Below are 13,413 nucleotides of genomic sequence, written 5' to 3'. Positions count from 1 at the left end.
TTGACAGAAGTAATATAAGAATTGAATCAAACTCATTTGACACTTTTACATTTTGTAAAATAAGGATATTGGAAATATCCAATACATTCAAATGTAGTACATGTATCTGAAAATGTATCTCAATATAAAGAGTATTTAAGATATGATTCTCAGTGTATAAATGTGACTTATTGCAAAGAAAATCAGGAATCACAGTCAATTAACAAGAAAACATGACACATAGAGGAATAGAAAAAATTAGTTGACATTTTTCACAGTAGTAATATCAAAGAGCATGGCTTAGGGCAGAACAAATTTCTATGAAATAACATGTTCCAGAAGCATATCCTGTGTTTCTGGGTTAGAATTCTGAATACTCTGTTTATCTAAGTTTGCCCTTTCAGAATACCAATGGACCAAAACACTTTTTTGTGTAATTTGTATTCATTTATTTCTTATACTACTGTGTCTGATAACTTGTTGTTTGATTTCTCTAAATTCTTGTGAAGTAATTCAGTCAATGAAGTTTGGTGGTAAGAAATCTTTTATAACCATATGTCTTCTCTTATACTGACAACTACTTTTCCCCCCAGCAACATGTTTCCACTGTTGATCAGTTCGATCAGATGAATATTCAAACTGCAACTTGAGAAATTTCTTTTGCCTGTTAACTTTTGCAAAGACTAGGGGAAGCTTAGACCTCTGCATTCTAAACAAGTTTCATCTCATTAACATTTAACAGGCTATTATTTGAACTTGCAATTATTTTTAATTATGGAATTTGCTTGATTTCTTGCTTTTGAATTTTTTTTAATAAATTCCATGTTTATTCTGTACTGAAATGTTCTGTTCTGCGCACAGCCTTTTCTATTACAAAGAAAATAGTATATTTTAAATAGAATGTACTGTGCCGCGCACAACACTATCTTACCAAAATACATTGTATGAAAAGTGTTATTAACCGCTCAAAAGATTATAATACCAAATTAACATGGAATTTATTAAAAAATTTAAACACAAGAAATTATGCAAATTCCAAAATTAAAAATAATTCCAAGTTCAAATAATAGCCTGTTATTTTTAAATTTGAGAAAGATGATACAGCTAATCTCAATAACTGGCTTGAATAAATATCAATTGGTACTTACATATAATAAATTTATAAAAAACATTATTAAATGGTCACAATTCTCAACCTATAAACTAGGGGCCTCTGTGGTCAAGTGGTCTAAGTAGTTACTACTGTGATCCCTAGATAGTCAACACTGAGAATGTGAGTTGGAATCCCGCTCATGCCGGGTGCACTCAAGTCCAATCTTAATTGACAAGAATTGTCATTTTTCCTATAGAAAGTCGGTTATTTTCTCTGGCCACTCTGGCTTCTTTCACCAATAAAATTTGCACACCATGAAATAGCCCAAAAAGCGGTGGTTAAAAGTGAAGTTAAAACACCAAAATTCAAAATCAAAATCAACCTATAAACTTGTGGCATATAATTTCAGAATGAGGCAGAGATTCAAAAAAGAAATGAAGAACAATTTTCCTCTTTAACAGATAACACCTCTGATGAAGAGATGGAGAAAGAAACATTTGAAGATGAAGGTAAGAAAAGACAAAAACAAAAACAGTCTTTCAAATTTAATGTTCATGAGGATTTCTTTTTCGTATCTGTAGTTGAATTAAAATGACTTGTTAAAGTTCAGCTGTTTATACCCTACACAAAGTTAATTTTTTTGTTCATCCTTTTTCTGGTAGTTATATGTACATGTATATGAAAATGAAGAAAAAAAATGTTTACATCAAAACTTAAGTCAGTGCAATAAACTCAGTGCTTAACTGAAATTTCAAACAAGTAACTGAAGCAAGTGACGTTTAGGCTTGATCAAACCTCTCACTTTTGATTTAGTATTCAATCATATGCATATAAACATTTGAGGGAATGGAATTGATTTACTATTGAACTTTTAAACTATGTATGGGACACATATCTCTTGCATGCATACTCATAAATATACTACAGCAAAGTATATTTATCAGATGTAGCTGTTTTTTACTTGAAATTAAATTGACCAGTGTACTCAAAGATCATTTCTGAATTTAGAATAGACATAAAATTCAGCAAGTGGTTTGAAGTTTTGGAACTTCTTCAAATTGTGTTAACTTGAGGATGTCATATATGACCATTGAAAAGGATAAAAACATTTTCTCTCTTTGTTGTCTAATAAGGCTTCTTTGTAAACTTGTGTTAGTTTTGACACCAATATAGAGTTTATGGTTACCATAAACGGATCATATGACGTAAAGAGAGAAGTAACTTTTGACCTCTCATTAAAATGAACTTTTATGTTTTTATAAGATTAACATGAAAGGTCTACATTTTACCTTATATTTTAAAATTGTATGACCTAAAGTTAATTTCATGATAATAGAACCATTTGTAATGCCATTCGAATAAAGGATGGTAATTAAAGTGACAGAAAATATTTCCATATAATTTGTGACTATTTAAACAGATAGTAATTGGAATGTATCGACTGTCCATTTAACATTTTTACTACCTAAAACTTTAAAAAGTGTTTCCAATTAAGTGGTATCCTAGTTTACAAATATTTTTAAAACTATTTATGTTCATTGAGACATTGATTTATAACTAAACTTTGTTACACAAATAACTAAAGTGAAATATCAAAACTTTTCATAAATACTTTGTGACAATTGCAATTTATCAGAAAAGTTAACAGTTTCAAGTGTATTCCCAACTTTTTGGTGTTATGTTTGATTTTGTTTGATTTTATATTTTGTTTCAAGCCAATTCTACTAGACATTCCCTTCCTGTTTGTCATTATATCCATGCCAGTAGCCCAAGGTGGCATTAAGTGTTACCCTTGTCCTTCCATAGGTACTTATGTCCCAAAATTGGTTTCCATTCTCTAATTTTTGTTTGCCTCAACTGAATGTAATGAAACTTATACACAAATGCTTATTACTATAAAACACATAGATCAAGTTTGAATTTGGGTGGCGCCACTTTCACAGTCCTATAATTATATCCCTTTACAACGTAATTTGCAAGTGGTGGCATCATCTGGATCCATAGACACATTCTCCATTTATTTCTTTTGAATTTTACTGTATCCTGTGAATAACATAGAAGTGGAAAGATATCAAAGGAACATTCAAAAAACATTAGTAAAAGGTAAACTGATAACTCTATGGCTAAAAAATAAAACTGACAAACAACAGTACAAAGAACACAAAATAGAAAAAATAGGACTGAGCAACCTGAACAATAAGTTATTATCAATGTCTCAATGAATATAAATAGTTATGAAAATATTGTTTTAAACAATTTTCATCGTCATATTGTACTTTTATTTTTAAAGCTTTTTCTTTATTTGTTTTTTTTTTCAAAACCAGGTGTAATTCACAGTAACCCTTTCTGTTTCTTATTTCACCCTTGCATTCTTTGATTTCATACAATGTTTTGAACAAATGTAGAATTAGAAAATGTTTATTTTACCATTGCATGATACAACATGTCATGCAACTTCTGTACTCTTTGCTATGAATTTGAAACTGTTAACTAAAACTGTTATTTTTTTTATCATTCATAAAATAATTGATGAATTTCTAAAGTGTACATTTTGAAGTTATATGATTAAATTATAAGGAAAAAAAATGATTTAATTTAAATTTACAGGCTTCGTATATGTGTTAAAAGTAGAGTGATCTTGTATTTTAAAATTCACTTTGAAAGTTTTAATTTATTGTTTATTCATCACAAATGCCTGTTTTATTATGTATTGTATGTATTCTACAGAAAATGGTAATATAAAATCATCTTATTAAAAGTTCAATTGTTGCAGTACTTGATAATTTGCCAACCTTTCTAAAAACAGCAGTAGTTATATCATTATTACATACTAAATCAGAATGTCACAAAAGATATTAAAATACTGTGTCTTAGTACAAATTCAAATATTTACAGGTCCAAGTTTGAAAAGATTAAAAGTTATTATTGTAGGTTGCACTTCTGTAAATATAGACAATGCAATTTCTTATAGAAACTTCTTTAACAGCTAAAACTGTGCCACTTTTGTGAAGTTTGGTAAACAATTATATCCTAGAACTTGAAGTTCATATACTCTACAATTTTTTTGAAAGGTTAAAACATAGGACTGTGTGGCATATTTTCAAATTTTTTATCCTTTGAACTTTAAGGAGTTTAATTTTATACTAAAATTTTGTGCTAAACCTCCCTTCACTTTGGGTCTTCATCAGAAATAATATGAATATTAAGTTTCTCCTGAAAAGAGGTATGGTTTTTGAAACAGCTGTATTTTCGAAGTGCAACCTGTAGATATAGTATACTTACAACAACCTTATGTGATAAAATATATTGAGTAACAGTTGTCTGTCCTTGAATTAAATCATGTTAAGGTGTCATCGTATATTTGTTCTGCCTAATAGACAACCTTTTTCAGTGCTTCTTTTAATTTAAGAGTTCTTTATAGCAGATGCTGAAATGTATTATCATTCTATTTTTCCATACCAAATGCCTAGTCCAACCTCTAAAGCTAACCTGTATCACAAAAACTAAAATTGTTACCCGTAAAAAAAAAAACAACCAGAAAACAAAAAAAATAGCGACAGAAATAATAAACAAATTTGATTGTCAGTTTGGATGGTATCACATTGATGTATTCCTTCATTTCTTCACAAAGCAAGGCTATAGTTTTCAGATCTCTTCTTTTGGATTTTGAGTTGTCTGCCTCCATTTTCTTTCAAGTATCAAAGCACTGTGGTAATAATTCATTGGCTTAGGCAATTATCCACTAGACAAGGGTGCTATCCATTGGTTAGCTAGGAGATATGTTATCCAGTGGTTGACCAACAAAAAAATAATCACTGGATATCTTTCCTTGGATAGTTTGTTTATCCATTGGATAACCTTATCTCCCTAACAACCAACGCCTGTCTCCTAAGAAAAAAACCCAGATGTACAAAAAAGGAAAAAAAGAATTCTATATATTCATTTGCTTCTGGGTCACTCCTGCTGTAAACTCAAATGATTTCATCACCCTGCAGATTTATGATATGACCAAAATGCATGACTATTTGAAACTTGGAATTCATAACGTCAATGTATTGTTTTGAAGGGGTGTTAAATTTGAACCTGTCGGAGCTAGAACAAGCCCAGGACTTCACAACAGGGGAGGATTATCTACGTAGTATATGGAAGACAAATGGTATAGGGAAAGATGGTTACATAGGGATAGATGAATTAAACACAGTATGTGCCTATATAGGAATGGAAGAGATGAATGATGAGGTAAGGCCGGTACTTAGACGTTAAAGATACCTGTAGAGAAAGAAAGGTCTTTTACTCATTTCACTAACAATTTTTACAAGAACATTTCAGTATGACTTACTGCATTTTTTTTCATGATTTGTTTTGTAAAAATCCCTGAAATGAAAATTAATAAATCCAAAATTCTAGATACTTATTTAGTTTATTGGGTGGCAGTATATATTTTCAATATTAAATAATACTTAGGTGATTTTCTAAAGTATCTTGAGATGACATGGGTCAGCTACATGATATACTCATTCGGAGAATTTTGCAGTTAATCTCTTAAGATAATTAATATATGCTTTCTAATTCTTTTATATTTATCACTGTACTTTTAAACATATTTAATATAGCAAAGTTATAAATAGTGGATAAAAATATGTTTTTCCAATGTATACACTTCAATTGTAAATGATTCCCAATAATTAATAAAATTGAGAATGGAAATGAGGAATGTGCAAGAGAGACAACAACCCGACCATAGAAAAAAACAACAGCAGAAGGTCACCAACAGGTCTTCAATGTAGCGAGAAATTCCCGCACCCGGAGGCGTCCTTCAACTGGCCCCTAAACAAATATATACTAGTTCAGTGATAATGAACGCCATACTAATTTCCAAATTGTACACAAGAAACTAAAATTAAAATAATACAAGACTAACAAAGGCCAGAGGCTCCTGACTTGGGACAGGCGCAAAAATGCGGCGGGGTTAAACATGTTTGTGAGATCTCAACCCTCCCCCTATACCTCTAGCCAATTTAGAAAAGTAAACGCATAACAATACGCACATTAAAATTCAGTTCAAGAGAAGTCCGAGTCTGATGTCAGAAGATGTAACCAAAGAAAATAAACAAAATGACAATAATACATAAATAACAACAGACTACTAGCAGTTAACTGTCATGCCAGCTCCAGACTTCAATTAAACTGACTGAAAGATTATGATTTCATCATATGAACATCAGGCACAATCCTTCCCGTTAGGGGTTTAGTATCATACCATCATAACATATATGAGAAGAACATAACCCGTGTCATGCCAACAACTGGTTTTTGAATAAATGTGTTTAGTTCCGATGCAAAGACCCTATAAGTGAATCAATATTAAATTGTCTGTTTTAGCAACTACATGATCTGTTTAACAAACTTGATGCTGATGGTGATGGTAAAATTAGTTTTGATGAGTTTATCGGAGGACTGTTTAATCATTCCAACATATCTACCTCGTCACCCCCCAGAGCTCATGGATCTACCACACCCAGGGCAAATACACCCAGGACACACTCAGCTCAGAAGAAAGTCAAAGTTCCCAGTGGTGACGACAGGTCAACACCTTCTATAGTACCAGGCAGTGGTGTCTCTGGTGTATTTACAACTATAGATCCAGAAAATACAGGGTATGTCTTGTTTTGTGGAAGAAAAAAACATTCTATAAAATCGATTGCATAAGTTATTTACTGGTAGTTTATTGTTTTCAAACTTCTGATGATTTCTTGTATTACCAATATAGAAAATATGTGTGTTTGCACATTGGTTAAAACAAATGCCATATGATGTTGTTCGGCAGGGTTTTCATACATTAAGTTTATGGTAAAAAAAAAAGTATGTCTGTCATGTCAGTCTCTTGAATTGGTGGATGGACATTGATGAAACTTTACACAGTTGTAGAACACAAACTGGGGATAATCATATTTACTAACTTGCATTTACGGTACTGATACAGATAGTATTGGAGGTAATTTTTGGGAGTTCTAGTTTCACATAATCTTTGTTACATCTTATGATTTATAAGCATTCTGCAAAATGGGCCAACTAGATTGAAGGGTTTGGATAATATGTAAAAGTGGCAAAAAAATAACATCAGGTCATAAATAAACTACAGACCTTTTCATACAACAAATGTAATTAAAATATGACACTCTGACTCCTAATATGGAGTATAAGATTTAACGCCCCATCAAAGACATGTATTAGGAAAACTGGGTATCAATTTTGAGCATGTGCAAGCATATATTGATTAACAATAGACAGCAGGTTATTTTTCAGAAATTTAGTCTATTTGATTAATTTAAATGTACTGTATGTATGTCATGCATATGCTTCTTTCAAAATGTGTTACATGCATCCATATCACTAAAAATCTATATAGCTTTAAATATCATCCATATAAATGATTTTAGGTAGTAATGCATCCTTGTTATTTGGGTATGAGCTTTCCTTATAAAGGTCACATCCAGAAAAGCCTTTTGGACGTAACAAGTTTATGAAGCGTTGTTTTCAGTTTTATAGACTATGATTAGAGTTAAGTTATGGTATAGCCATTTTCAACTAGCTAATTTTAATGGTGATAGAGAATGATCATTGTCATCACAATTAGAACATCAATTTATTTACTTTTTTCACGTTAACATATGTTGACATAAACACCCTTGATGTGGTCACTTTCTTCCTTTTGAAATCTCATTACAATTTGCGTTTGCATCACTGAAACCATAAATTTACGATTAGATGTATTATAGGTTACTACATCCAGCTGTGTCAGTCATTTACATTAATGATATTTTAAATTCTTTTCCAACAAACAAGCTCAATATGACATAAAATGGGAGACAACTCTAAATTTTATTTGCAAACTTTTTCAGGTTTGCCATGCCAGATACAATTATAGATTTTTGGGAAAAGCATAACATTCCTAATGGTGCTGATATCTTAGTGGTAAGTATTTTGTTGGAAAACTATTGGTCCGATGATTTTCGTTGTCAATGAATATAGTCCCTAGTGTGGACAGTGTGTTACTTGCCCAATTTTTTTTTTTACCCCTTCCAAATGTATTTCTCCATGTTTTATGCCTCAAATACGAAGTAGGCGGAAGATGTCATAAGATTTCAAGACCTCCTTAACATAAAAATTGTCCATATTTTAAGTTAGAGCCAATGAAGTTTTCTACAAATTTGATATAATTTGTCCCAAAAGTAATTTAACACACTGTAAAAATTTTATTGAGAAAGGGCAGGTGGGATTTTTTAAATTTTCATTTATTATCTTAAAAGAAACGCACTACGAATTAATTGTGGTCTCGGACCTATTCCTTCCTTTTTTTTTAAATCTTAGTTTGGTGGATTCTGTTACAACCAATATTTTTGGTAAAACATGATATGAATAAAAATAGAGATGTGTGTTATAAGTTAGAGATGGCAACTAAGATACTTGAAAAAAAATAAACACATTTAGAGGCAAAAGTACAATTCTCAACAAAAGGCAAGTGTCCATTTAGTATGACAACAATAGAAAACTGTGAATGAATTTAGCATTAGACTATTAAAGATCAACCAGCAACACTCTTCCCTAAAATTGTTTTCTTGGTTGTTAATGTCATCCCTGGATATGTTTTTAATGGCTCCGAAATTTAAAATGTTTAATCTATTTTTAGCTCATTCTTATGTTATTTCATTGTAATTTGCATTGTATTTTGAGTTTCTTTTCTTATCATCAAAAGACATGCGTTATCACAATCAAGATATAATATTCTGTAGTTGTCAGGAATTACTGCATTTATAGTTTTCTTAATTACTTTTTACAGGCTTTAGGGTTTGATCTGGTAACAAAAGTGAACCTTTCAGACCTTTCACTGGGATTAGAACAAGTCTTAATCAATGCTGATGAACAGGATGCAGTTTATCAAGCAGCCCTGTGTTCCTGTCAACAGGAAATAAGACAACTAAAGTAAGTTCTAACACCATTAGGTCATGTTTCAAGATCATGATAAATTACAGGACTAAAATGCTGCTTATCCAAGACACTATGACAAGTTCATGATAAACTACATGTTCAGGATACAGTAGAAACTCTCAGATAAATAATATAACAGGATGCTGTTCACCCAAAACACTGAGTTCATAAGGAATAAGTTAAATCACATAAGGTTTCACTATTTGTTAAGAACACAGAACTTGTAGCAATTTCTTGATGCAGTTCATGACTAAGGTGCAGTTTATTGTGCATGCTAAGTTCATAAGGCAAGTTGTGATGAATGACATGACAAGATTATTTGTAACAAGTGCACTGATGTAATGTGGTGAAAAATTGAGGAATTTTTTTTTCCTTTGTATGTGATGAAAACTGTATTTGTGTTTATTTTCCCAATTTCATAAAATTTGTATTTCAAGAGCATTACAATTTAACGTTTATATTTCAGATCTCTAAATGAGCAATATTCTTGGGCAACAGACAAATTGAAACAAGATCTAAGTGAAGCTAATGCTAGAAATTCTATGTTAGCAAAAGAGGTTGACGAACGACATGCTCATTTGGAACAATCGTCTGAGAAAAAACTTGTGTATGTATTTGTCACTTTGTCTCGTAACAAAATAAAAAATTTGCACATTTTTTTTGTAAAATCATTCACTTGTATTTTAACAGTACTAACAATTCATTATTTGTCCTTAATAACTTACTAATTCAATTTTTTTTCATTTATTACTGCCAAGCCTTTAAGTAAACATATTTAGTTGTTGTTTAGAAAATTTGTATTTTATGCTACATTTTTTTCCATTCTTTAGATAGCTAGGCTAGTAATTTGTTTTATTGCTTTATATAGTATTTTAAATGTTCCAATGAATTTTAAAATAGTGATACTTTGATGTTGATAAAAGACACCTATATGTGAGTAAATAAGGGAGATAAATCATCATTAGGCATGAATATTTTTTTTTTTAGTTTGTAGATCATTGCATGTTTTACCCCATTCTATTTTTAAATTTGGAAAGGGACTTTTTATTACAATGATTGTTCCATTGAAACATACATGGTACTTAGGGAAGGCACTTTGAAAAATCAGAAATCTACCTGTACTAGCAATTTTATATTATTATTAATGTATTAATGTACAAAAAAGTATTCAACAGCCACATATGGATGAAATTTTTAAGTGCCATCTCTGATTCCCTTGTTTGTTTCTAAGGGACAGCCCTAAAACCCCTGTCTACTTTTATTGGACTTTTACAAGCTTAGTTGATCCATCTTACACCATAGCTTAAAAAATGTATATTTTTCTTGGTGATTTTGTTTTCTCTATGCAATCTTACATCATATTCCTTCTTTAACTACAATGCAATTTAAAAAAAAGATGAATTCAGTCGTTTTTATGACTTTGATGTTTTAAAAAATGACAACAACACATAACTTTAATCTCCAATCCCAACAGACCATATATATTTATCTTGACCAAGATTTCATTACTTATTCAAGTAAACATAGATTTGTTTGTTTTGATTTATAATTTTATGACTTAAGGCCACTTAAAACCAAACATTACAACCTTATCACGACAATGGTTTAACAAACGGAGAAGAAAATTTGACATTGTCACTTACAATAAGTCAGATAATAATTAAATTTATATTAACATTGTGTGACAATGTCCACTATCTGTCATTATTAAATCAATTTTGTATTATATTTCTATAAGGTATTGTTGTCTATAGCATGACCATTATTGATTTAAGGTTCATTTATAGCCATAATTATAAGGGAAATAAGTCTGTTCTTGTAGAAGACCATAAAAAGTTATTACTTATGAGGGTATTCTTTGAGGAGAAGGGTTCACTGTTTCAATAGGTAGTGAATGAAACTATTTAACAAAGTCATATTTTCATTAGAAGTGTGTACACATTTTGTTTATGTTTAATTTTCATGCCATTTGGTAAAGGATAGTGCTTATGATTTATTCAATTTTATAGAACTGTGGAACGTAAATACCAAGAGCAAATCAAAAGTTTACAGGGTCAGTTAGATGATGAAAGAGAACAATACTCAGCTCACACCTCTAAACTAAAATCTAAGATAAATACAGAAATGGAAAATCTAAAGCATGAGGAAGGCAGACTCAGGGAAAATCTCACACTAGCACATAAGGTAAGAAACTAGTTATCTGAAGCAGGCTGACTCATAGAAAATCTTTCGCTAGTTCATCAGGTAAGGAATTAGATATCTGAGGAAGTTAGACTCGGGGAGAATCTTGCACAAGCTCATAAGGTAAAAAAAGATATCTGAGGAAGACAGACCTCGGGAGAATCTTACACTAGGTCATAAAGTAAGGCACTAGATATCTGAGGATGGGCAGACCTCAGAAGAATGATGTACAAGCTTGTAAGCTAAAAACTAGATATCTTGAGGGAAGGTAGACTTCAGAAGAATGTTTCACTAGCTCATAAGGTAAGGACCAAAAAATCCAAGGAAGGCAGGCACATGGAGGATCTTACACTAGCTCATAAGGTAAGGAACTAAATATTTTAGGAATGTGAACTCAGGGAAAATCTTACACTAGCTCATAAGGTAAGGAACTAAATATTTGAGGAAAGCAGAGTATGAGAGAATCTTACACTAGGTCATAAAGTAAGGAACTAGATATCCGAGGAAAGCAGACTCAGGGAAAATCTTACTATAACCCAAAAGGTCATGAATTAGATATCTGAGAAAGGCAGACTCCTAGTGAATCTTACACTAGCCCATAAGGTAATGAATTAGATATCTGAGGAAGGCAGACTCCTAGTGAATCTTACACGACCTCACAAGGAACAGAACTAAGGAATCAAGGTGCTTGTAACATCTTAGAGCCTATAAAAACTACAGTAATGTTGAAAGGAAGGTCATGGAATGTTACACACATTCAAAGAGTATTAAACTAATTTAATGAGAAAATTACCTTGTTAAAATTTCAAAGCAGAAGGAAAAGAATTGATAATATTATGTAAGCATGAAAAGCAAAATGCAGTCATGATAATGGAGGCAAAGGCTATCTTATTTAGTTCTCAGAAAACAAGAAACAAACTTAGGTATAAATAAACATTGAGATGTCTACCAGATGTGTTCTGTCACTGAAATACTTTCTTTAATTGTCAAACTTTTTGCATTTTTAGCTCACCTGGCCCGAAGGGCCAAGTGAGCTTTTCCCATCACTGTCCGTCGTCGTCCGTCGTCGTTAACTTTTACAAAAATCTTCTCCTCTGAAACTACTGGGCCAAATTAAATTAAACTTGACCACAATCATCATTGGGGTATCTAGTTTAAAAAATGTGTGGCGTGACCCTGCCAACCAACCAAGATGGCCGCCATGGCTAAAAATAGAACATAGGGGTAAAATGCAGTTTTTGGCTTATAACTCAAAAACCAAAGCATTTAGAGCAAATCTGACATGGGGTTAAATTGTTTATCAGGTCAAGATCTATCTGCCCTCAAATTTTCAGATGAATCCGACAACCCGTTGTTGGGTTGCTGCCCCTGAACTGGTAATTTTAGGGAACTTTTGCTGTTTTTGGTTATTATCTTGAATATTATTATAGATAGAGATAAACTGTAAACAGTAATAATGTTCAGCAAAGTAAGATTTACAAATAAGTCAACATGACCAAAATGGTCAGTTGACCCCTTTAGGAGTTATTGACCTTTATAGTCAATTTTTAACCATTTTTCGTAAATCTTAGTAATCTTTTACAAAAATCTTCTCCTCTGAAACTACATGGCCAAATTAATCCAAACTTGGCCACAATCATCTTTGGGGTATCTAGTTTAAAAAATGTGTGGCGTGACTCGGCCAACCAACCAAGATGGCCGCCATGGCTAAAAATAGAACATAGGGGTGAAATGTAGATTTTGGCTTATAACTCTGAAACCAAAGCATTTAGAGCAAATCTGACATGGGGGTAAAATTGTTCATTAAGTGAAAATCTATCAGCCCTGAAACTTTCAAATGAATAGGACAACCGGTTATTGGGTTGCTGCCCCGAAATAAGTAATTTGAAGGAAATTTTGCAGATTTTGGTTATTATCTTGAATATTATTATAGAAACAGATAAACTGTAAACAGCAATAATGTTCAGCAAAGTAAGATCTACAAATAAGTCAACATGACCAAAATTATCAGTTGACCCCTTACGGAGTTATTGCCCTTTATAGTCCATTTTGACCAATTTTTTCGTAAATTTTTGTAATCTTTTACAAAAATCTTCTCCTCTGAAACTCCTGGGCCAAATTTAACCAAACTTGGCCACAATCCTTATTGGGGTATTGAGTTTAAAAATTGT

At 31.6% G+C, this 13,413-nt stretch overlaps 1 protein-coding gene across 9 annotated transcripts in view; it reads left to right on the top strand.

Annotated features, from left to right (window-relative positions):
- LOC143068216 (uncharacterized) overlaps nt 1–13,413 on the top strand; it is a 54,950-nt gene that overhangs the window by 25,618 nt on the left and 15,919 nt on the right. For 8 of the 9 annotated variants that reach the window (XM_076242103.1, XM_076242101.1, XM_076242106.1 and 5 more), the window contains 8 exons: nt 1,482–1,581; nt 5,139–5,311; nt 6,455–6,729; nt 7,975–8,047; nt 8,913–9,055; nt 9,528–9,668; nt 9,962–9,994; nt 11,071–11,245. In XM_076242103.1, the coding sequence (XP_076098218.1) occupies nt 1,482–1,581; nt 5,139–5,311; nt 6,455–6,729; nt 7,975–8,047; nt 8,913–9,055; nt 9,528–9,668; nt 9,962–9,994; nt 11,071–11,245 (1,113 nt within the window). The remainder of the gene's footprint in view (nt 1–1,481; nt 1,582–5,138; nt 5,312–6,454; nt 6,730–7,974; nt 8,048–8,912; nt 9,056–9,527; nt 9,669–9,961; nt 9,995–11,070; nt 11,246–13,413) is intronic. The other variant, XM_076242104.1, reaches the window with a different exon arrangement.

This window comes from Mytilus galloprovincialis, chromosome 3, assembly GCF_965363235.1.
Source record: "Mytilus galloprovincialis chromosome 3, xbMytGall1.hap1.1, whole genome shotgun sequence".
Lineage (NCBI taxonomy): Eukaryota > Metazoa > Mollusca > Bivalvia > Mytilida > Mytilidae > Mytilus > Mytilus galloprovincialis.
This window is presented reverse-complemented; position numbering and strand designations above follow the sequence as displayed.